Here is a 26222-nt window from a genome sequence, read left to right as displayed (position 1 = left end):
GTAAGCTCATTTTGAAATTAATGAACAGCAAAACATTTGCAAGTTAGTTAAAAAACCATATACATTCAAGAGAATATAATTGCCAGAATTAAAGAAAAACTTCTATCCATGATATTTTTAAGTGAATAAAAGAATTTTAGATACATTTGATGCCTTTTGGCTTCAGATAAATGTGCTTCTGACTTCAAGAGTGCAGCTGGGAGACAACTACAACCTCACTGGACTGTATAAAAACTTAAATCATAGAATCACTAAAAAATTATAATACAACAGATTGAATGGTACCTCAGGAGGTCTCTATCCAACCTCATGCTCAAAGCAGGGTCAGCTGCAGGCCAGGCTGCCCCAGATTCTCTTCAGCCTCAAAGGACAGAGACTGCACTACTTCCCCAGACAAGTACAGGACTTTACATTTGTCCTTGTGAAATGTCATAAAATCCCTGTCCTTCTGTCCTTCCAGCCTGTCTAGGTTCCAGTGCATGCCAGTTCTGCACTTGAGTGCATTGACTGGTCCTCCCAGTTTGGTGTCAGCTGCAAACTTGATGAGTATGTACTTGGTCATCTACTCCAGATCATTGGTAAAGATGTTAAAAGATGATGGTGGCTGAGGCCTGAGCAATAGGCCTAAAACTAAAATTGACTTCTAGATGAACATCCCAATCAAACATCATATAAAATTAGTGTCTGATTGTTAGTAAAAGATGTAGCTTAGATAGAATATAATTATAAGTGAAGACAGACACCATGCAAATGTATTCCTTTGCTTGTTCAGAGGCAAGCTGTTAAGGGCATGCATGAAACTAGGTGTCTGGCCTTTTGTGAAAACACATGACCAAAGCCAGATAGATAAAGAAACTCCCTTAGTTCCTCCCTGAGTCCTGGCCAAGTTCCAGATGGTATCTCAATGAGTTGAGAAACCAGATGTTCCACGTTACAAGCTATTATTACAAACTGGATCCTCTTGCAGTGATTTGGAGACCTCACCTATGAGGGGATGCACTGTATAGGACTTCTCCGTTGCCAGGACAGGTTCTGCAAATGCTTGCTGCAACTGGGGCTCCCCAGCAACTGCGGATCTGAACGAGGATCATCAAGGCAATTGATGATGTTTTCTTCTTAATTATTGTCATTAAATTTGTGTAGCAATAGTTAAGTGCATTGCCTTACTTATTCTCTCTAATGCTTTGCAAAATTTACTGCACTATTTTGTTTGTTATCTTAGTGCTTTAGACATAAGCAAAAATCAGCTGTTCATTTTCTGACTATGTCTGTGTCTTTTATGCTGACCCCTATCTACTAGAAGGACAAACGGGTCTCAGGATAGACCGCTGTGACACTCCATTTATTTCCATAGGTAGAATATGATCTGAACCACTACCCTCTGAGCCAAATCATCCACAAGCCTTTTAACTATCTATCTGTCCAGTCATATAGACCATAACATCTTCAGTAGAACACATGAATATTACAGGAGACAGTGTCTAAAGTCTTGCTAAAGTCTAGGTAAGTGGCATCAACTGCTATTTCCTTGTCTATAATTATAGAAAGCAGCCAGGTTTGGCCAAACGCAATTTCATTTTCATGAAATTATGCTGACTATTCCAAATCACTTTTTTTTGCCCTTTACAGGCCATGATCTGAGATTCACTTCACAGTTTTCCAATAAATCAAAGTATGGCTAGCTGACCTTCAGCTCCTCTGCTTGACCCTTCAGGTTTTGGGTTTTTTTTAATGCATACATATGCCCCTCTCCAAAAGTTGGGCACCTCCACCGATGTCCACAGCTTTTCAAAGGTGATATATCTACAGCCCTGCAATGTCACCAGCAGCATTCTTGGATGCAACCCATCTGGTTCAATGCACATGCACGAGTCAGGTTCTCCCAGTAATCCCTGGCTTGATCCTCATCCATTGCTGGTAGTTCCTCTTTTTGAACCCTGCTCATAGCACAGAGGCCTGAGAAACCTTGTTAGTAAAAACTCCAGCAAAAAGGGGATAGAATACTTCAGCCTTATTGATGTACACTGTGACTAAATTATCCACCTCATTCTGCCGCAGTTCCACATTTTCCTCATTCAGCCTTTACTGCTAATACAGCAGTAGAAGCTCTTCTTGCCACCTTTAAGGTTCCTTACAATTCTTAATTCTAGCTGAGCTTTGGTTTTCCTACCATCCTCTTCACATCCACAAGCATTTTTTTATAAATTGCCCTTTTGTAGCCTTTTCCTGCTTCTACCTCTTGTATACTGCATTTTTGCTCCAGAACTTAGTCATGAGCTCCCTGTCTGGCCCAAATGGCCTCTCAATGCATCTGCTTTGTTTCCTGAGTTTCAGGGTAAACCACTCTTATATTTGAAGATTTGCTTTAGGTTTTTACATATTTCTGTAAGACAGATTTGGTTATTGCAGGTGAACATGATTTGGGAAAATAATTTTAAGATTAGACACTTTGCTATGAGAATGGGCACAGATTTCAAAGCATATTTTCTAGTTGTAATTTGTTTATGGTAAAATTTTGTGTATCAGTTTTGGTCTTTCAATCTGTTTCAGATTTTATACTACTGCAATTATTAAACTACCACTCTGGAACAAAAAAGTATTAACACACTTATACACTATGTTATCTCCTCTTGCAAGTTTGACCAAATTATAACAAGTTTTTGTTTGTCTTGTGCTGTGCTTTTTTAACTGTCAACAGCAATACCAACTGCATGAAGTATCACGTAACAGAATGATATGTTACATATTTTCTTAGAAAACACCTTTTAAAAAAGTAATAACACAAAGTGTCTATTAGCTGAGTGAGTTCTATATGCCTTTTTAGTCCCCAGGGCTTCAGTGAGATTGCAAATAACACAACTTGCAGGATAGTACAATTTCAATAATTCTTAAAGCCTATATCTTGATCTAATATTACACTCATGTAATAATCACTATTTTTTCATGGTTAGGTACAAAAAGGAGTAGCGTTTGCTCTCTTATGTATATCTTACGGTAATATAAAATGTGCATAGTTTTTGCACACATGGGGGTCAGTCAAATTTACCTCAGATCTGAGAAGCAGAAGAAAGTTTTGGTAGCAACACTAGCAGGAACATGATCTATAAGGAAACATGATCTTGAGCTCTGGTAGCACTTACTGGACTATGAAAGATGGAAAGCATGGAAAGATGGAAAGCACAGAAACATTTGAACCAGTTTAAACATCTGTGGCTGCAGGCAATATACTACGTGCCATTTCATGTGCTAACTGTAGTACTATATCTAGTACTGTATGACTGTAACCACTGATAAATGCCCAATAGTCAGTATAACAAAGAACTCGTAGTCACAGTTTTGATCCTTCTCCTCATCTGAAAGTTACCAAATTTTTCAACTTCAGACACGGCACTCTGAGTTCAATGAGGAAAGATTACTATGTAGTTTACTTAATAGTTATCCATTATAACCTGTTCCTTAACTAGATATTTTGCTATGTTAATCACATAAAATTCTGTTGCAACAGGTGACACAAAGAGTCCTCTCAATAGTGGCAGTGCAGGCATTTTCTCTGCTGCACACCAGGTCCCTTCTTTTGAAATGGAGTTCACCCCTTAGTGCTCCACTGCCACACTCACTAAAAAGTGAAGGCAAAAATACTGAAAGAGAAGTTACTTTTACATAGTTATGAGCAAAAAGCTAGAGTGAGAGAGTATAGCAACAAGAATAAAGGAAACATATAATAACAACCCCCAATTCATGATTTTGGTTTCTTATTCAGTGAGGTAATTTTTATTAATTCTTATAAACATATTCTGTTTATGCATTGGGAAAATAAAGTTCAGTCTGTGCTACACTCTTGTGTTTCAGTCAAACTATTTCTTTGAGCATTTCATAGTTACAATTCAACATAAAAAATGCATGATCTGACGCTATAGATAATGCATGATGTTCCTCTGTTTGCTGAACTGCCATCTGTTGAGACATGACTTGTCTGGAAGAGACGAAATTACAGAATTTTGCTTTTTATAACTCTATATGTGTTTTCTTTCACCTTGTTTGTTGCGAAGCAAGTAAAGTGAAGTATAAACCTACTTATGCGTTTCAGGCATGATTTTTTTGTGATTTAATTTTTTACTATTGTTTTCTCATAAGGCCTCAAACACACAAAACATCTGCACTAAAGTGAAGTTTTTCAAATTTCAGACTTCCTCTCCTGGGGGAAGTATGAGAAGTGCAAGTAAAATATAATCCATCTGAATCATCCTCTTTAATTTGCTCCAGAAGGGCACTCAGATACTATAGTTGTAAAACAATACCAAGTATTGCATAAATGTTCTATTGTATTAACAGAGTAGCTCAAGACAACAAAGTGCTGGGCTTTTACTGTTCTGGTAATTGCTAGACACAGGGATAACCTTCTTTCAATTTTGGCTAAATGTAGCTGGAAAGTAATGGAAAAGGCATCTATAGTTGTGGCAAGCTTTATTTAATTTTGTTACACTATCTGCTACAAACACTGACAGAAAAGATGTAATTATATACATGCACATTGTGTACCAGCATGTTCATGCATTCAGTGTAATTCCAAGAGGTGTCCCCATCTTGCAATTGATATATGATGTCTTTTCAATTCTTTACCTTACAGTACTGACAAATGTACAGCCTTAAACACCACAATGTACAGATGTTAGCTTTGCTTCTCCAAGATTTTGTGTAATGTCAACATTGGCAGGAAAGAAAGCTCTTGTCTCTAACAAGAATCAGTTTCTGGGACAGTGATATTCTCTGAGAACTGGACACTGATGCTGCCTCTCAATTATCTCTTTTTCAGGATAACACATATATAAAAAATGATTACACAAAATAACGCTAAATCCCACATTTCTGATTTTTGCATGCCAGTGCAACCACTTCCAACAATAAAGTCTGCAGTATAAATTAGATTATCATAGAAATAAAACATTTAATTAAAAATGTCCAAGTTAAAATAAAGTTTAAAGTCTAAATCCAGTGAACTACCTAAAATGTATAATACAGTTATCTTTCAGTAATTTCAAATGCAGTATTTGTCCTAATTTTTGCAAATGAGAAAAGCATACTAGAGATAGCTGAACCAAGTGTTCAAAACCCATACAGCCAATCCATACGGAACTCCACGCTAAAGTTTGTATCTATAAAATGAGGAAGATAATTAATCTCTGGAGAGACAGAGAATATAAAGGTAATGAAACTTCAGCCACCATTATATACACAAACTGCTGTTAATCTGAGAGATTAATAAAACATTTCTTACTGCATGCCAAGTAGACCCTGCAGTGAGCTCAGATTTTTCGAGCAGAACAACATCCTTCAAGCCAGCCTTAGCCAAGTGATAGGCTAGACTGACACCAACACAACCACCTCCAATGATCACTGTGTCTGCTCTGTCTTTCACCAAGGAAGAAGATGAAGTTTCCTTCCTGGAAGAAAAATAAAAATACAATTACAAAAAGACAACTGCTTCACTGTTCACTGCTTCAATCATAATACAACTTGGTGTCTGCTTGGAAGTCTACACACACCTGACTTAAAATCTGACTGCTTCATTCTCATCTTCTTTAAAAGTAAATGCTCTTAAAGAATCATGTACATAAACAGCAGTAAAACAAAAAACCAAGGAAGTTTACTTCCAAGTTCAAAATCTTTGTTATTTGTCCAATATTCACTTACAAATAGATCCTAATTATCAATAAGAAATGGTACCCCTGAACTGACAGTGTCAAAACTTGACTTTTCAGAAGTGCTATTGTATACACAAACCAAAGCCTTTTAAAAATGTGTGCTTAGTAAGGCTCCTCAATGAATTTCTAAAGCCAATGTCAGGAGACAACATCAGTGTGTGTGTTCTGGAGTAAAGAAATCTAATATTTATCTTCATATTCTGTACAATTTTACATATTCTACTTTCCTGAAGTCTAAACATTGCAGAAACAGTGTTTCACCAATGGCTCACACCTGCTACTACACCTCACTGCATTTTCACAACCACTTAAAGCCAGCATGAAGCAGAACTGCTGCCACAGGCAGCCCCATTCTCCTGCATCTCCTTTGATACTCCTCTCTGCTGCCCTACCTACTGATGGCAATCCAGACCAGGAAATTTATCTGAATTTAAATAAAAGACAGATTTTGTTTGATCTGAGACAAGGTAGGGACTCCTAGTACAGTGGCAGTACAGACAACTATGAAGACACAATCTTTCCCTTCAGGACAGTTAATATGCAATTATTCCTCTGGCAAAAGGCTTTCTAACGTGTCTTACACCTGTCCTCCACTCAGAGATAAAACCTATTAGTTGTGTGTATTATGAATGGAAATCTTCTAAAAACATGACATTTTAAAAACAAATGCAGGAGGAATACGTACCATATTTATTCTCTATGTGACAATTAATGAAAAGTAAACAAAATGGTAGCAATGGACCCTACAAGTTTTCCGTCTTTGGTGTACCACACACTTGCTTGTGTTCTTTCTTGAGATTACATATTAATTTTTGCAAGTTAACAGTAAGTTGTTTAATAGCCAAATGTGAGACACTTTGACCAGTTCCTCTAGTCCTTGGTAATCGAGGTCAATTGCAGAGCCTTTTCTCATGCTGCTTTTAGACCCTGAATTTTAGAATACCCTGTCTGACTTTCAGCTCTTTTCACACTTTTCTTTAGAACTCGGGAGCCTGAAAAAAATCCGGGGCATATCTTCCCTGTGAACCAACCACACGGTTCATCCAGATGTGTTTGCTCGCGCCAGCTAAAGCAGTTAATTTTTTGCTCATCACTATGGCCCAGATGACAACAGGAAGGATCTCTCTCTACTAGGTCAGCGCCTCGCCCCGAACCCGGGTCTGGTCTTCCCTGGCGCGGGAGGCAGGAGCCCCTTCCCTAGCCCGCCTTCCCCTGCTGCCCTTGCCGGGCAGCCGTACCCTCGGGGGCCAAACGCTGGCAGCCGCGACCAGTAACGGCGCTCCGCCGCCCCCTGCCCGGCCCGGCCCGCACTCACCGCCCTCGGGCGCCCGCGCTGACGCCGACGGGCCGCAGGGCAGCCGCGACGAGGGGCTCGGGCCGTCCGCCGCGGCTGAGGGGCCGCAGCCGCTGCAGGGCTCCCCGCAGCGCCGCACTCATCCCGCACACCAATGGGATGCAGAGCGCTGGCTCCGCGCCTCTCCCGACGGTGTCTCTTGCCCCGCCGAGGCCAGCTCTCGCGGAGGAGGGCCCTGACCCGCCCCCCGGCTCAGGGGGGCAGCCCGGGGCCGCACCCGGGCGCCGCCACAGCAGCCGCCAGGGGCAGGGGCGGGGAGGTGGCGGGAGGGCACTGGGAGGGCACCGGGCCGCCCCGGGCCGCGCCGGGCTCCCCGCGGGGGGAGGAGGGCTGGCGAGGGTGTTTCCCGCGGCGCTGCCCGCCGCGGCCCGCCTCCTCTCCCGGCTATAAATACGTGGCTTGAGGGCTCGGAGGAGGTCGAGGTTCGTGCCGAGCCGTCGAGTAGACGTGGGCAGTCAGCGTCCCTGGGAAAAGAAGATGCTGCCGATCGGGAAAACCACGAAACAGGGCAAAAGGGTAATTCTCCCATCTCCCTTCCTGCTCAGCCCCTCTCTCCGTGGACGCGTCCCGCTCCCCTGTTCTCCGTCCCGCTCATCTGTCTGGCGTGATGGTAGCAGCGGGCGCTGTGAGACGTACGTGGCGCGGCGGGACCGGGCGGTAGGGGAGTCCCATAGGGCACGGAGCTGAGCCCCTTGGGCCTCATTTTAGCCTAGAGGCTCTCCCGGGGAGCTGCTGCCGAACTAACCTGGGAAACAGGCTTGTTAATTTTCCAGTAAGGTACTCGGCATTTCTGCAGGTATGGTCGTATTATGATAAGCTGAAGTAAAGCCATAACAGTATCGAGGCATTTAAGACTTTCAAATACCATTATGAGATAGATTAGCTTGAATTTAGTGCTGTGACAGCTTACGGAATTTTTATTTCTCCGAATACACGGATTGGAGCCACTAAAGTTCAAAACGGTTTTGCTTCATATTATTTAATATGCAAACTAAGCAGTACTGGCAACATATTACACTTGTAAATATTTTCAGCATAAAATGTCACTGGATGGGATTTCTTCTTTTGATTTATATAACTGCATACCAACAGTGTTTGTAACATGAGTACAGTCTCTAACATAGGCATGTCCTTTTCACCCTCAGTTAGCTAAAGAAATAAGCCAGTATAAAAAGTTATCCAGGTATTAGCTATTCTGGCCATTAAGGCAAACATAATGAGCAATGTCTAAATCAAATTCTGACACATACCAGAGCTGCCACACTGCACTGCTGCTTGGGAAGGTCAGTGGAATCTGTCTTTTGTTCAGAAGGATGCTTTTCTCAGTAATAGAATACTTCTTGCTCAGAACTTATTTTACTCATTTTTATGTGTAGCATATAAATCTCAAAGGACTTATAAAGTATTTTATAAGTTGAAAGAGTTGGGGAGGAATCTCTTGTGCTTTTTTATTTCTTTACACATACTCAGACTGCCTCAATTCAGCAATGAGCAGCTGTTTGAAGTTCCCTGACAGGCAATGCATGAACATAACCTTCTCTTGAGTGCTCACTTAAGATCTCAATAGTGGTTTTGAGATTCCTTTTTTTTTTTTTTTTTTTTTTTACATTGATGGAATAGATAGGATATAGGAAGACCAAGCAAACTTTTCACTTACATGGTTCAGTTACATTCCTAAAGCTGGTTGATGGAATATCTTCATATAGACATTCAAACTCTTTTAGTGGATAGATGTATGAACCCTGTGATGCAATTTCATTCATGTCAGCAAACACAAAACTGTGAAAAGATGGTTCACAAAAGCCTTGGTTAACTCTTTACAGATACTATTTGTTGTTATCTAATACTAGATTTATGTATTACCAGATCACCTGATAGTACCACTTTGATGTGGGTTGGACATGAGCACACAGAACAAAACAATGCTGATACTGAACTTAGGACAGCTATATGCTGGTTGAACCAATAGTATTTTACACAGTATAGATAGTGTTAAAATGGTGTGAAGGGATCTTATCAGACCTATAATAAAGTTTGCAATCTGAATTGAAAAAATAAGTTCGTATTAAATACTTTGTACTTTACGGTTATGTCAGCTGCTATTAGATGCCTGGATACTAAGTTTAATATATCACAATATATTATGTATTAAGATGACATGATCTATTAAATCATGGCTTATGTGTCTTCTCTGTGTCAAAACTGAAGATTATTTTAAAATACAATTTAAAAAAGATTGAGCTGCCAAGGAAAAGTGATGTAAATCCTAGAAGTGAATTGTCAAAAGAAAACATCTGTTCTTTGTAGTGTATTAAAATATAATATCTACATATGATATCGACATAGGATCTATTACTTAATGTTTAATTAACAAGCAATTACTGAAGCTGCTTATATATTAAAGCCATTTTTTTTTTCTCTCTGCACTCCTGCTCTCTGCATATTAAACGTATTACACTGAAGCAGGCTCTGTCTATAAAAGATTCCTTGGCAAGCAGAGGAAGCAGGGATTCAAACAGAGACCCCTTGGCTTTCTCTAGCCCCATTCAAGGCATTCTGTTACAAGTGCGAAGTAGTTAATTGCAAACACAATGTTTACAAAGCCTCCTGACACACTTGAAACAGAATTCCCCTAACAGGCAGGTATGACTGGCAAACTCATTGAAAAATATTGAACTTCAGAGATTAGGTATTACTGGTCAAGTTTTGCCCTGGTCCTGCTGAAATAAAGGCAAAACTTTGCATACTTTGGTAGAGTTATAAAGTTAATCAGGTCAATATTTTGGCAACTTCACAACATGTAATGAAATGCGATGTACAGATATGTGAGCCAAAACTTGGCCAGACTCAAAAAGCACTGCTCAGAAGCAGTCTACAGAGAAGTTCTGACACCTTGCTGCCATGACAGCACCTGAGCCAAAAACACTGACCCTCACAGCCTGGCTGTACAGTCTCCAAGTAGTGTTACACTGCTATGCTTGGTACTAGAGCTGGTATCGCTGGCACAAGTCTCCTTCTTCTTGGAAAGGGATACTCTTGTGCTGCCTAAAGAGTGGTGCTGAAGCATGATAAGTGTTTGTCTTTCCCGGATGTATGCTGTGAGGTAATTGAATTCATGAAAGCGAAATTATTAAGAAATGTAATCTACTAAAGATTGGAGGTTAACTGTTAAAAAAACTTTCTCTCAGCACAAAACCCACACTCAAATGTGTGTCCACAAGGCTTATATTTTTTTTCCTACTCCCTAAAATTTTGTTTACTGAAATACTACTGTGCCATTAAGAGATATATGGAGCAAAATTTCGGTCTTACCACTGATCTTCTCCTCTACTCACTACCTTTGTTAATGTGATGGATATGTCTTCATTAGCTTTTTTAAAGTAAATGGAATTATGTTTGTAATCAAATTGCAGAAATTAGTCCTATTTAGTAAAAAAGCAAGGTACTTTTTTTGAAATTTGAAGAGGTGAACAAGATAATTAAAGGTATCCAAAAATAATGCATTAGGTGCAACCAATAAATGTTATTCTCATTTTTTTCAATTTTACAAAAAAAAACCCAATATAAAAAAAAAGATTGCCACTGTCCTTGCATTAACACGGAGTTCAAGGCAGAAGCAAGCTTAATCACAGGGTGTTGTGAGGTTTGTAATTTGTTGTCTTGAACTAATTTAGGGCTGTGCAAAAAAGCAGGATTTTCTTTCATTTTGTAAGGCTAGGTAAGTAAACAAAGGGTGGTAAAAAACCTGTCAGAAAATGGAGACCAGTGTTTTGAAATGTTTCTTATTTGGTAGGAGAATGTTACATGCTTACTTTTTTGTGGTGCCTGTTGTGCTATCTTGTGTCACAAGCTACTTGTGCTGAGGCTCTGTCAAGATAGCATTTGTAACTAAAGAGCAAATGAGCTAATAAAGGAGTTGGTGATACTAGTGTTTCATTTTAAGAAGTTTCTTGTGGGAGAGGATTGGGCTGCAGACATCTCTAACCTTGAGACAAAGCTCTTCCTTTGAAGCACACAAACAGCTCTGAGAAAGAAGTGATAAGACAGAAGAAGTGATGCATAAAAACAGGATATGAGTATACCAAAGAAGCAGCAAGAGCAGCATGTGATAAGTATAGAGCAACCAATCGTTATGTTAGCATAGGCACGTGCTTTGAGACTGTTACCCAGTTAACATAGAACAACCTGTTCATGATCAGGGGACAAGGGTATAATAGGGGGAAGCTTTGGAATAAAATGATCTGCAGCACCATGAACTGAAACCATTTCTGCATGTGATTCTAGGCTGCTATGGTTGGACTAAAAGATCTCTAAAGGTCTCTTCCAACTCTACCATTCTATAGTTCCATGATTCTATGAATGGAACTGGGCCATTGACTTGCAGTCCTGGGGGCTGTATCTCTGGAATACAATAAACCTGACTGATTGAAAGTCTTACATAATATACAGGAACATATTAAACTCTTACATTGCAAAACAGACCATCTACCATTTGTAAAAGGGAATTTCAATACAGAAATCTATTACTATTTATTATTACGTCTAAGATGTTTCTGTTAGCCCACAAGTATTTATGTCTGCCCTGTGAACAGAGGAAATGCCAAGAGAGACAAAGGAATCCTACAAAACTGAATAATTTAACCTTTCTTCTTGCTTTCTACAGGGTATTCTAGAGCGCTTAGATGCTGGAGAAATTGTGATTGGAGATGGTGGATTTGTCTTTGCTCTTGAAAAGAGAGGATACGTAAAAGCCGGGCCTTGGACTCCTGAAGCAACGGTTGAACATCCAGAAGCAGGTCAGTTTTGCTGGGAAATGCTATTCCTATAATGAACCTAAACATGGCTGGCTAAGTAATAAAGATATAAGAACTTGTAGTAGGTTTTAAAATAGCAATGTTCCTTGACACTGTAGAACTTCACTGTTAAGAACAGCCTAAAAATCTATAGACCAAATCCTGCTCTTAGTCATTTCTCTTGCTCTCAGACTGGCCAAAAGCAGTTGTCTGGGTAAGAATGAGAGTAGAGCAAACAATGATACCTCTCCAGAATGCTCTCCCAATCTTCAATAATTTGCAGCATGGGGACTTTTTAATCCACATATGGTATCTTTGTATTTAATAACATTCAGTGATTTCTCTCTCATGGAATTTTCTAGTTTGTCCTTGAGCTGATATAAAGCTTATTGTTTTAAATATCTTGTGAAAAAGAATTCTGCAGTTATCTGTTTTGCTGTGTTCAAGTCATTCTAGGACTTTCATATTGTTATAGATTAATATGGTTTCTTTATTCTTTCAGGAAAATAGAAGCTTTTTATTAAACAATGGGATGGAAGAGGAGTATATAATATATCTGGCTCTGTTGTAAAATGAGGAATGATAAATCTCATAAGAACCCAAGAATTTTAATAAACATTTTCTAGAGTTACACTTTTAAAGTGAACAGAGATAAAATGAGCATTCATCCCATGCCTTTCAGCATCAATATTATAGTGTTTACAACAAATAGTGCAAAAGCAGATGCTATTATCTATTTATGTATGCTTCATCACAAGAACATATTTGCCCTAGTAATATGATATGCAGCGAATCCCACAAGCCAATTTAGAATATCCTGAGTGAAAGTGTTTTGAAGTATTGGCCCTCCAAAATTAGTCTTTATGCAGAGGAAGGATAGATATCTTAGCCCTCTCTATTACACCTTTACCTGTGTAATTGCCCTAATCCTCTCATCCTTCAAGTGTCACTCTGTGTGTAGTGTGCCTAACTTTGGGTCATGGACAGCCTTAGAAAATGTAGAGCTCCAGCAAAGGGTTAAAGAATTATGACTTAATTTTCCAATTCTCATCTCCCAAAAAGACACCTGATCACCTTTCTCTCTCTCTGTTTCTCTCCACCTCTACCTTTGTTTTTCCCTACACATTGCATCTAATAAATAGCACTTAACCCATGCTCTTAAACAATTAATTTTTTTTCCTCTTTGCTTACTTATTTTACTTATAATTGGCACAGTTTTGCTTTAAATAAATGATCAGTAGTAATGGGTTAGAATCCAGTGTTTTAAGAATTCCTACTTGTTTGCTAGAATGTATTGCTCATGTCTGTAACATAGTTAGAAATTTTTTATAAGGTCCTCATAGAATATTTATAAATACAGTCTTCACTGGATATGTATTTACTTCTTCTTCTGCAGTGTACTGCCTCCCCCCATCCCCTTCATTGCAGCATTTTGTTCAAAGGGTCATGTTACTTTGGAGCAGGTGTGAAGAACAGAAGGAGCAACTGTCTGAGGCAGCTGGTGTAAAAACCACATAGCCAGCAGACCTTCTTGTCTTTTTAAGGGATGAGGGAAAAGGAAGGAGGTTCTGAGACTGTAGCAAGGAACGGAAAAGAAAAGAAAAAACTTCAAGGCATTATCTCCACTACAAGAAAGGAGAAGTTTTGCCAGATTGACAAGTTTAGAAATTGTATTTGATTTTTTACAAGTACTGCTCTGTAGTGAAGAATATGCATGGGCACGTATTGCTCCCATCTCCTGTTAGCTTATGTGTCTTTAGTGAAATGTCTAACTCGTGGTGCATTGAAAAAAACCCTCCATCTTATGCATCTGATTCCTGAAATCAAATTGTTAATAATTGTTTAGTCTTATATGGAGCTGTTATCTCCGTTTCTTAAGTGCTAGAGGGAAACACATCTTTTGTAACATGCTGTAAATCACACAAGAAGTAAATTACAAAGTGGATTGTGGTTTCGATAGTGTAGACTGCTGTGGGCTTGAGAATAGGTATCAGTGTATTCTACTGTAAAAATGATTAACCTTTGTTTGAATGAAATTCAGGCTAATACAGCACTATTCCTTTCTTCAAAATGTAGACCCATTCAAGAGTCTCCTGTTCACATACCTTTGGCATATGACAGTTCTTATTTATTTGTGTTAAACTGGTTCATTTGTCTACTTATGTCACCATCCTTATTCACACAAATCCTAGGCAAATCTTCTAGGAATGCAAGAACCAAATTTAAAGTGCACTAACAGTGAAGTTAAACAAATTTGATTTGTTATGGAAATGTCAGGATGCATTTGTGAAAATAGTTGTAGATTCTTTTTTTCCTTTTCCCCTTTTCTTACTAGTTTTCATCAATTATTTATCATGGAAAAGAATAAAAACCAAACCACAGAACATTCAAAATGTACGGATCATTCAAAATGATCCCTTTTAGTTGGGATCAATAGCCTATTTTAATGCTCTAGGAACATCCTTGCACTAGGAATGTTTTGACTCTGTAAGGGTTGTAAGACTGAGATTTGATAGTAGTAGTTCAGGCAGATTCCAGGGACTTTTTGAACTGTAGCTCTGCTGTCATTTGTTTTCTTGGATAGGTCTTTGTGACTGCTGGGAAAAGAAGCCTTGTGTCAAGTCAGTGTAGTTACCTGAGGCTGTAACTGGAAATTAATTACTGTACTAGTAGAAAAACACATGGGACACCAAACTGTTACTTCAGTGAAAACAGACATGCTTGTGTTCATGCAGATTGACTCTAGCAGCTCAAACTGCTGTTTGAGCTTCTTTGGGATAGAAGGCTATTTGTTCCAGCTGAAGGAAGCAATTTTATTCCCAGGCCACATTCACATATTTCCCTAATGACAAGGATTGTCCGCAGAGAATGAGGTATGATAAATCAGGACTTCAGCAAAACTTTTTCTGAACATCTGCCACAGAAACTGCAATGTCCTTGTGTCTGTGTACCGTATCTAGGGAATATATTCGTCTATTCCTTTAAATGCAATTTTTGGGGGTTGGACTAGATGATCTCTAACCTTCCAACCCTACCATTCTATGATTCTATTTTACATGATCAGTAGTGTTCTAGAAACTGTTACAATTATCATTCTGTCGGTATGCATATAAAACCAATTGACAGCCCCTGTTCTGTTCCCGCTGTTGCAATTGCAGTTTACTGCTTACAGCAATGAAGGCAGAACTACCGTTACAGAGCCTGCTTACAAAGTCCTGGTGTAGGAAGTTTGTCCATTATAAGTGTCAACTTTTCATTCAAATGAGATGTTGGCGCCGTAGTAAAACCTGTTGTCTTCTGAACTATGTTAGTTCATGTGACCACTTAAAAGAAGAAATAAGTCTGAGTTGAGAGTCACTTTTCTGGAGCAATAAACCATCTTTTAAATAAGGACATATTTAGGAAAACAGAGGTTTGGTTTTGGCTGACTAGATTCAGATGGAGTTTTAAAGGGGAAGAAAACACAAAATAGAACAGATAATGGAACTCTCTTTTCTTCCATACAATATTATCTCTTGCTTTGTTGCCATGATACTTCCTTCTGTTTTCTTCTTCATAGGCTAAAAGCTATGAAAATATGGCTTTTTTTTCATTTGATGACCTTTATATCTGGTTATCCTTGTTATGCTTTCATGTTCTTTTCTCAGGTGTATGTTTTACCTTCCTAACCATTATGCAGTTCCATAAAATGAAATTGGGAGGTCTTAAGGACTGCAGAAAGAGGATGAGCAAGGTGGCATGCAAAACTAAATCTGATTAGATAGAATTTTTCAGTCATTCTTAGCAGAGGATAACTAAGGACAAAGTTTTCTACCTAATGGTCTGAGAGTAAAAAGAAGGAAATTCTATGCAAATTGGGGATACTGCTTCTACTGTCTCACAATGGCCCTTCTAGTAAACACAGTATCATTTATTTTACTGTAACATTAGTTCAGTTACAGTTCAGTTACAGCTCTTCTTTGTTTCTTTTAATTGTTTGTAGTTCGTCAGCTTCACCGGGAATTCCTCAGAGCTGGATCCAATGTTCTGCAGACATTTACATTTTATGCCAGTGAGGACAAACTAGAGAACAGAGGCAATTATGTAGCTGAGAAATTAACTGTGAGTAAAACTGTTTTGATGGAAAACTCTGTTTTGTTGGAGATATTAAAAAAAATCGATCCATTTCAAAAGGCCTAGGAGAGAGATTATCAAGTATTTTCATAGTCTGTCCTAATAGTTTTGGCTATATTTGAGGACCAAAAACTAAGACAATGCAGCTTCAGAATTTGGAATAATAAGAATGACAAGGTTAAAGGACAAAAAACAACAAAGTGCAACAAGGATGAAGAGAGAAAAGAGGATGTTCACATTGTATTTTTCCCAACTAAAGAGATTATTTATTGCAGTTTTGATACAAAGAGTAAATGGAGGACTAAATGCACAGAATGAAATCGGTGAAAAAAATAAATGCTTTAACATCCAGAGAAACAAGTCAGCTGCAGAATCGTTGAAGAATACTAGAGAATAATGAGTGGCTAATGAGAACACAGTGCTATTTAGAACCACGGTTTCAATAAAGTAACTAAAAAGTAAAGTTACTAAAGTAACCAAAAAAATCCAAGGTATACACTGTGGGCAGTATTCCCCTTCTCACTTGTAAGAGTAACCTGTTACAGCAACAGAGGGACTATGTTGATATTTTCTTACCCCATAAGTTGTAGGATGTTGGATGTGTTCAGTAGATGCAGGCCTTCTAGCACAAACATTTCTAGATAGCTCCTTTGAGACTCAAAGGTTTGCCATTGAGTGTTTTCTCTAATCCTTTTGTCCTATTGTCTGTTTCAACCTCTGCAAAATAGAGAAGATTCTGCAGACAGCAGAGAAGAAGGAATATCTGTGTATCTGTGAAGATACTCCAAGGCAGAAATTAGAACAATCTGTACACTAGGGAAACACTTGAGACTTAATTAGGAGGTCATACTAAAACATCATATGACCAAATTTATGTGAAATTTTTTTTCACATAAAATGTGAAAAATGCAACATTGAAATGTCTGAAGTGGTAGTACCAGAAACCCAGTGTCTCTGGAACAAGCCATGCTGGAACCCTTGCTGCCGTGCAAAATTATAAGAAGGGCTAAGGGAGCACCTGGTATTGGAAATGCTTTGCAGCAAAGATTTCAAGCTTCATTTGCCTCCAGTTCTAGAAACAGGTTCCTTCACCTCCCCAAGTTCCCAAACATGGCTCAGAACAAATTCAAATAGAAGACAGTCTGTCAGCAATAGCCTTAAAAATCATCTAGGTCTTTTGAGGCAGCTATGGAAAACTTCAGCTGAGAGAAACCTATGCAGACTCTAAGTAGTCCATGGGCTGTAGAGAACTCTGTTCTGACCAGTACTTGTTATCTGTCCAAAATAATAATTTTTATCCCTAAATCTCTTTTTTTCCCCTCAGCTTAACTTTTTTACACAAGCTGTTCTAGTCATCATGACTTAGATATAGAGGCAATGCATCTTTCAGTCTAGGTGACTAACATATATATATATATATATATATAGAGTGATAATTTTGCCTTTACTATTCTTCAATTGGTAACTTTAATATCAGATAATTAACAATATTTTTAAAACATTTTAAATAACTAGATGACTACTATATCTTTTTTTAAAAAATCAAAATATTAAAGTACATAAAAAATGATAAACAATTGAAATTACTACATATTTTGTTTTCCACCCACAAAATGTCAGAATAAAAGCATGCATTTAGGCTTAACTCATGTTCTAAGTGGGTTTCACTTCACAAAAAGTACTTGCTTTTTACAGAATATTTGTGTAACATTAATTAAAGATAATATGTTTTCCTAGTATTTTATAGTATTTCTTGTGGAGGCAAGAAGACAGTTTCATAATGTCTGTAATTTTTTGAAGATGCTGATCTTTCTAATGAATAGCATTTAAGAATTCATTTAAATTATAAAAGATTATGAAGGAGACATTAAGGCTTTTAGCTCATTTTGTGCTTTTATTTTCTCTGAAATTACATACCTATCTCTAACCAGGTAAAACTGACTTAACTTATATTCATGCAGTGCCAGAAAGTGAATGAAGCTGCTTGTGACATTGCAAGAGAAGTGGCTACTGAAGGCGATGCTTTAGTGGCTGGAGGCGTCAGCCAAACACCATCGTACTTAAGCTGCAAGGATAAAACAGAGGTTAAAGCAGCCTTTCGAAAGCAACTAGAGGTCTTTATGAAGAAGAATGTGGACTTCCTAATTGCAGAGGTAAATCTGTAAAAAGCACAAGGTTAACTTTAAAATGTCTAGTCTTCTTTATGGAGTACAAATATATATTGCTTACTCCTTTAAAACTTTCTGTTATGCTTTTATTTCAGTAGTATCAGGTATTTTCCTAAATGCATAGCAACATCATAGAATAGGACCTTGAAACCTCAGTTTATATCTCAGTCAAGTAAAATTCTGTACCATTACAAAAAGGATAGATTAATGTCATGTTGATTCCTGTTTCCTTCCATACACTATAAGCAATCATCCTGAGGTGACTTTCTAGACAAAAATAGGTTTTGGGGGTTGAAACCTTGATTAAACTCCTGTATTGGCATTCTTGTCTGAAACAAGAGCACCAATATGTTTTATCTAGTTTACTTACTTTTTAAATTTTTTTTTTAGCTGTGTGGTAAGTGAAATCAATTGAATTCTGTTAGTGTCAACCAGAAAAGAATCAAGACATGTTGCTGGTGAATTTGGCATCTGGACTAATGTGTTTGCTTCATCTCCAAGAAACAAAAGTAGTACAGTTTTGGTTTCTTTCAGTATTTTGAACATCTTGAAGAGGCTATCTGGGCAGTTGAAGTTCTAAAAGAATCTGGAAAGCCAGTTGCAGCTACAATGTGCATTGGTCCAGAAGGAGACATGCATGGCATAAGCCCTGGACAATGTGCTGTTGAACTGGTAAAGGCTGGTAAGAATCTGTTTTCATATGGCCTTTAGAAGTGTGGAACAAAGTCAGGTCCTTAAGTATTGAGATAAATGGATGCGTATCTCAAGTAGGTAGTTTCCCAATTACACCTGATAAAAATCCTAAGCCTGCTGAAATTTGGGTAAAGTGCCAGCCTTAAATTCTGGAAGCATAAACAGAATCCAAAGCCACCTTTGATTCTCTGTTCATGGTTTTGGAAACATATGGGGGACATTTCAAACCCAAGATGAGAGAATAAGAGGATGCAAAAAAGAAATCTTTTTGCCTATGAAAGGCTGTGTTTTCTGCAGGACAAGGAGAAGGGCAAAAAAAAATTAATCAGAACAAGCATGATGAATGATCGTATAGGAGGTTATTATACATATATAATCATATATATTATATACAGATAAGATGTTATACATATAGATATATATATTTGGAGTTAAGAGTTTAAATCAGAAGGCAGAACTTGTATGAGGAACCTGATAACTATTTGCATGTGTGGCTGTACATAATCAGTCTTCACTGATGAAGCACTGGTAAGTAACTGCATAAGAGTGGTAAATGTGATTCATCATCAGAAAGGTAAACAGGACTGCAATTGAGATATAAACAGAATGATCATCCTCAGGAGAGTTGAGGCTGGCCCTAACCCAACTGTCTTGTTTTCATGATGCTGGTGTAAAGATGGACTGCTCTGCTTCTAGAGTGCTGTGGCTAAGAACTTTCACCTTCCACTTCCTGGGAACATGTGACTTGAAGTTTTCCTATTTCTAGGTGCTTCTATTGTTGGAGTCAACTGCCATTTTGATCCAGATATTTCCCTGGAAACTGTGAAACTGATGAAAGAGGGCTTGCAGGCTGCTAAACTGAAAGCCTACCTGATGGTTCAACCACTTGCTTTCCATACACCTGGTTGTGGAAAGCAAGGTTTTATTGATCTTCCAGAATTCCCCTTTGGTAAGGCAAGAGTATAATCTTTAAATTTTTTTGTTTTGTTTAATTATTCCTTTCTTTTCCCAGCTTATAGTAAAGGTGAAGCTGCAAGTTGTCCTTCTGTTCAGTAGGATGAGTCCCAATTTTCCTGGCTGGCATTTTTCATAGAGGGATTGCAAAGCAATACTGAATTAAAGATTATACACATAGTGAGAGTACTTCAGTAGTATCACAGCGTGTGACTGAAAGTGAAATTATGATGAAAACAGTTGAAGTGATATAACCTAAACTCACTTAGGGGCTAATGGACAAAAGCCAGTGTACAAATAGTTCCACTGAAACATAATGAAAAATTACTTTACTGTAAGGGTGAGGGAGCCCTGGCACAGGCTGCGCAGGGAGGGTGTGGAGTCTCCTCTGAAGGTTTTCAAACCTGCCTGTATGCATTCCTGGGTGACCTGATCTAGGTGGACCTGCTTTAGCAGAGGAGTTGGACTAGATGATCTCTAGAGGTCCCTTCCAAACACTACCATTAAGTGATTCTGTAAATACGTAGTTCTTCCCTTGTGCTATAGACTCTCATTCAGGACAATTATAAACAGTTAAATGAAAAAGAGGAAATATGCTAAAAACCACTCATCGTTCTGGGTTGTGACATGAATCCCACAAGCACTATAATGTTTATTTGTGTAGGGATTTCATATACAATATATATGCAGAACTTCATATAGGTGCATGATTTCTGCAATCATAATGGCTCAGTTTTCCAAGTCTAACTGTATCATATTAATGTGAGACTAGGGAGAAACCAGGAGAGGTAAAATATTCTTAGCAATTTGGAGATTAATTCATCACATGTATGCTCAGGAGAAATTCTACAAAGACTGAAGATTCAGCCACTTTATGTGCATATAAGGGTTGCCTGTTTAGGGATTATTTCCATCTGGGATGTAGAATATCACATCCCTTTAAGTCAAGAGGAATATATTGGACTAAATATGTCAAAATTTTTTAGAAAAACACTTTTATTTTCAGATATCATATACTCATATTTTCAAGATCGGATTACAAAATGAAGTATTAAAACATTAAAACATAGAATTTGTAGGAAAAAAAAAGATACATGATTTTTGGGAAGATTCCTTATTAAATATAGAACTCTTTACATAAATGAAGGAAAGAGAATAAAGCATGAGCCTGAGGAACTCATTAAATTATAATAATATGTCTGACTTCTGAAAATATTCTGGGATATTTGAAAGTGCTAGGAACTCATTTATCCTATTCATTCCTTCATATAACTCTTCTGATTGCAAGCAAAAAAAAAGATAGAACAGATGCAATAAGTAATCAAGTTATTTGAAGGATTCACTCTTCAATTTTCTATGGTTCTTAGCTTGTATTTTATAAGCAATCTGTATGAGATATCAGCTTCCAGAAATTTCATGAACCAATGAAGAAGGCTGCTTGTAGTAATGTATTCCATACCAAGAAGAAGCAACGGATCAGATAAGAAGAAGATAAGCAGATAAGAAGTTTGGTAAATCATTGTTAAACTGACCCAGTTAGCTCTGTTTTTTGTAGAAGGCAATATGCACAAAGAGGTATTTAGATATTTGAAGTGTACATAACCTCTGTGCAAGCCAACAAGATCTTAGTTTCTAGGAAAGCATTGGCTATGTTGCATCAGCAAACTCCAGCATCTAGGTGACAACAATATTTATCTATCTGTAGATTTTTTTGCAGTTTTCTGTATTTTCCCTTCTCTGTTACTGTAATTGCTTTGAAATGTCACCACTTAAGCAATGACAATGCTTTAGGAAGAAATGTCCCAGTCAATCAAAGCATATCAAATTATCTCAAAAGTAGATATGTAGAGGGCCTAAATCTACAAGGAGGTTACAATCTTCTTATAAAAAATTTATGAGCATTTCAATCTCTCTTTACTGTAAATGTTAACATAAACTGTAACATATAGATATTTAATCCTGAGTATAGCCAAGGAAAGAAAATGAATTGATGGCCATGGATAACAGAATTTCAATCAGTTTTGAGAAAGGGAATATCCCACAAAATACGATCTATGTGGCACCTCCTTGTCATAGAAAACTACTCACTTTCAGTCACTATGTTTCACCACATGTGTGGCCACTTCTTATGGCAGGTTCTATCCCTGTTTTTTCAGACAAATTAGGTGGTTGTTGTCCTTACACTTCTGAAGCACAAAGACTGATTCAGAGAAACATAGAATGGTTTGGATTGGAAGAGACCTTAAAGATCATGTAGTTCCAGCACCTCTGCCATGGGTAGTGACACCTTCCACTAGACCAGATTGCTCAAAGCCCCATCCAGGTGGCCCTTGAACAGTTCCAGGGATGAGGCATCAACAGCCTCTCAGGGCAACCTGTTTTTGTGTCTCACCACACTTGCAAGAAATTTATTTCTTATATCTAACCTAAATCTACCCTCTTTCAGTTGAAGACTTGTACCTGTTGTGTTATTACTACATTCCCTGTTAAAAAGTCCCTCCCCATCTTTCTTGTTGGCTCCCTTTGGAGCCTCCTAACATCTACACATCAAACATTCTACAAGGAACAATGTGGTTTGAGGCAGCAAGTTACTTATGATTTGAATTGTAACTAAGAGGGGAGCTAAGGAATAGCTACACATCCCAGCTGTCAGTGAAACAACTGGCTGACACTAGCTATTTGTGCAAAGAAGTGTAGTAAGCGTTCCTGAGGAATAATGATGAGGCTTATTCCTGTTGCAGCTTGACTGGTACCTTCTCCTTCGACAGATTAGAGTGCTGTAATCAGATTTCCCAGATGCTGACTAATAAACTTTAACTAATTAATTAATTTAATCAATAAACTTTAATAAACACTAAGAACTCTTTATAAATGAAGGCAGAATGCTGAAAGTACTCCAATACTCCAGCTAAGAACCCCAGCAGAATGATAAGCAGGTGACTTTGGGCTTGATCCATGTCAGAAGATTTTTACAAGGCAAAAAAAATCTTATAAGCACATAACTCAGCAGAGCACAGCAGAATCTGAAAGCTAGACTTCTGAAAGTTTGCATCGTTAGTTCTAGCTCAGACAGATCAAGCAGGTATATCTATACCTACAACCAGTTTTGCGACTAGTGAGCAAGTGTTTCAACAATGTGATTTCTTAACCAAAATACGTGCTGAAATGGATCATGGTAAAAACTTAAGATGTGAATGCCTTCGCAGCTCTGGAGCCAAGAATTCTAACTAGATGGGATATTCAAAAATATGCAAGAAAGGCCTATGACTTAGGAGTTCATTACATTGGAGGTTGCTGTGGATTTGAGCCCTACCACGTCCGAGCAATAGCTGAAGAGCTGGCTCCTGAAAGAGGATTTTTGCCAGAAGCTTCTGAGAAACATGGTAGCTGGGGCAATAGCCTGAGCATGCATACCAAACCCTGGGTCAGAGCAAGGTATGTATATAGAAGCTGGGAAGCACACCAACATTGTTGTTGAAAAGGCTTATAGTGGTCTATGCAGCAGGCTTAAATGAAGGAAGTCTACATATCACTGTAAACATTCTATATGTGGTTAATTTTAAAGAATAAAATCTGATGTGGGGGGAGGGAATGGGTGAGGGAGTAGCAAAATAGCTCCAGAATATTAAAATGAAATAATTTCAATTAATTGTTATGAATTAATATGAAAGTAATTAATGAAAATTTAAAAACTGGCAGGCTGCTGTAAAATAGTCCCTAATGATAAGTGGCTTAGAGTGTTCCTTTCAAGGATGAAAAGATACTTTTCATGTAGTGCTTCATGGCATTCTTGCATTCACAGTTCTGTATCTAAATTGAAAGTGAGCCTGTGCAAGTTAGATGACTCTTTGCAACGGTCCTTTAAGCCACATTTATTTCCTTTAGTACTGTGAGGTGCTGGAAAAAAACCCTGAATTTCCTTTTCTTTCTTTAGGGCAAGAAAAGAATACTGGGAGAATCTGAAGCCTGCTTCAGGCAGGCCATATTGTCCTTCAATGTCAAAGCCAGATGGCTGGGGAGTGACGAAAGGATCGAAGGAGCTGATGCAACAGAAAGAAGCAACAACTGAACAACAGCTGAAGGACCTCTTCCAGAAACAGAAGTTCTAATACACTATGGTCCATCTTATGCTTCATGAGAAAGTTAGCAGAGTGCTATGTTGATTTACTAATTAATATGTAAAGAAAGAGACAAAATACAGAAAGAGTGTGATTACAGATTAAGTATGTCAAGCTTTGGTAATAAAGTCTTTCTAGGGACAAATAGTTCAGAGAACACGCAGTCAGAAGGAGGTTTGGGTTCTCATAATAACTGAGCTTCTGTTAGCTGGGTACCGTTAATTATCAGACACAGAAATACATGGAAGGTAATAATTGTCTCAACTCACATGTGAAAAGAGATAAAGCCGTCTACAAATATGGTAACAATGGACTTCCACCCCTGAGTCTGTTTTCAGTTTAGGGTTACATAGGAACTTCCTCTGACCTCAAGATATGTTGAGGACTAGTTCAAGCATACACAAGCTGACAGTGTTTCAAACACATTATCTATAGTTGCTTTCCTGACTTCAATAGAATGAAAATGAACTGAAAATATAACTGTCATCAAAAGAGACATGAGGAGAATGAGGAGAATGAGATCTTGCAGGGATTTCTTATATGCAGGAGAAAGTTTCAGAGAACTTTTAGGAAAGAAAAATTACACAGAAATAACTTGCTGGTTTTTGTCTGAAGGTACCATGTACACAAGATTTACCCCTCTGGAGACTAAAAGGCTTAAGAGATTATTAGAAAATATTTTTAAAAATCAAATAAATTTAAAGTAATATGATGGAATAGTGTTGTATTATCTTCACATCTTAATCATAAGAGCTCAAATAGAAGAACATGCATCCAATAAAAAACTAATTTTCAAGTGATCCAGAAGAATTTTGGATATCTCATTGGACACACTTGGTTATCCCAAAATAACACTTAAAAACTGAAGCTTTCTAAAATGTAACTCCTGTTTATAAGAACAGAAGAGCATTCCATGGTTTGGGGTTTTTTTAGCCAATTGATTTACTCTAGACTCTTAACTATGAGAAGACATGAAAAAACCTATCAATTCACCTAAGTTAAGAAAACCCACAGACTTGCACGTTTCATTTGTAGAGAGGAGTTTTCTCAGGAAGGGTATCACTTGGAACACCCAAATAACACATTTTTATAGCTTAATTTTGCAAAATACTGCACAATTTAGATTTCTTTCTGGAAAACTCATTCCTAGCCATTCTACATTTAAGCCACTACTTTTATGAAAATGTCAAAGTTAGTTTTGAAAGGTTTTGTTGGGCTGCTTCTTATACATAAGCTTTTTTCTTTATCTCTATGTTGATACTCTGCACTTCAGGAAACTTTTAAATATGCAATACTTTAATGGGAAACTTCAGGTATCCTTTTCAGATTTCAGACAGATCTCAGAAAAAGCCATCTGCCTTCAGCAAGCCTGTAAGAGACTGAAGTTCTGTCTGAAACTGTCTGAAAGCCAAAAGTAGACAAATCAAGAAAGTAGATATTCTAAAATGAAGATAATTTGGAAAACATCCATAGAAGTATACGAGCTCTATATTAAACTCCTTTCCTTTCTAAACCCTTCTGGACATTCACCATAAAGAATGCAAAATCTGTAAAGCAAAAAGTCTATATCTTTGAACACCACCAAAATGCATGCAGCATTTAAGACATGACAAAGTGGCTTAAAATACAAGCTGCAATTGATAAAGAAGTGGTTTGAACAATTATTAACAGTTTAGGGACTTCCTGTGATAAAAGATGCAGCTTGACCTTCATACCTTATATAAGCAAATTGACTTTTTTTTTTTTTTGGAACTATCCAAATATGCAAAAAATTGTATTGAAGTGAATGAGTCCCCTTCACAAGACAGAAGATTGGAAGAACTCTCGTATTTAAGAGGATGATAAAATACAATTTGAAGTATTTATTTTTAGATACCTAGTTTAAAAAGGACAAATTTTAACAGATATTAACAATGATAAGAAACATGTAAAAGGCTATTCGAAGCACTTCAAAAGGGGAAGCTGTACAGTCTGTGATCAATTCATGTCACATGCTGGGCTTAGAAAGGAATTGACAGTAAGATGAAAACAAATTGACAGAGTGATTTACAGATCACTACAGAACCTCAAACTATGGAAAAAACCAAACAAAACCCTAATCCCAAATCACCCAACACACGTTCCCTCAAATAGAATACAACAACAACAAAAAACAACCCAAGCAGCAAAGCCAACAAAGCTTTTTTCCCTGTTTCTTTGTGTGCAACATCTTGGTGAGGGGTAAGGGAATAGTCAGATTTGTTAAAGCTTTCTAGTGGTTCATGATATGGCTTGTTAACAAAATAAGACAGGCTGACAGCCCAAATTTTTAAAAAAAATGTTTACTT

General features: G+C 37.8%; 2 protein-coding genes across 2 annotated transcripts in view; one reads left to right on the top strand and one right to left on the bottom strand.

The window, feature by feature from the left end:
* Nucleotides 1-7139, bottom strand: part of DMGDH (dimethylglycine dehydrogenase) — a 43425-nt gene extending 36286 nt beyond the window's left edge. Inside the window, exons 1-2 of the mRNA XM_062017726.1 lie at nt 7018-7139; nt 5276-5441 (exon numbers count right to left, since the gene is read on the bottom strand). Coding sequence (XP_061873710.1) covers nt 5276-5441; nt 7018-7139 — 288 coding nt within the window. The remainder of the gene's footprint in view (nt 1-5275; nt 5442-7017) is intronic.
* A 350-nt stretch (nt 7140-7489) lies between these two features.
* On the top strand, nt 7490-24603 carry LOC104559023 (betaine--homocysteine S-methyltransferase 1). Its single transcript, XM_010203814.2, has 8 exons — nt 7490-7572; nt 11720-11852; nt 15832-15950; nt 17924-18115; nt 18665-18812; nt 19590-19772; nt 22984-23212; nt 23712-24603. The coding sequence occupies exons 1-8, from the start codon at nt 7534-7536 to the stop codon at nt 23884-23886; spliced, it is 1218 nt and encodes a 405-aa protein (XP_010202116.1). The 5' UTR covers nt 7490-7533; the 3' UTR covers nt 23887-24603.
* The last annotated feature ends 1619 nt before the right edge of the window (nt 24604-26222 follow it).

Source organism: Colius striatus, chromosome Z (genome assembly GCF_028858725.1).
Source record: "Colius striatus isolate bColStr4 chromosome Z, bColStr4.1.hap1, whole genome shotgun sequence".
NCBI classification, from domain to species: domain Eukaryota; kingdom Metazoa; phylum Chordata; class Aves; order Coliiformes; family Coliidae; genus Colius; species Colius striatus.
This window is presented reverse-complemented; position numbering and strand designations above follow the sequence as displayed.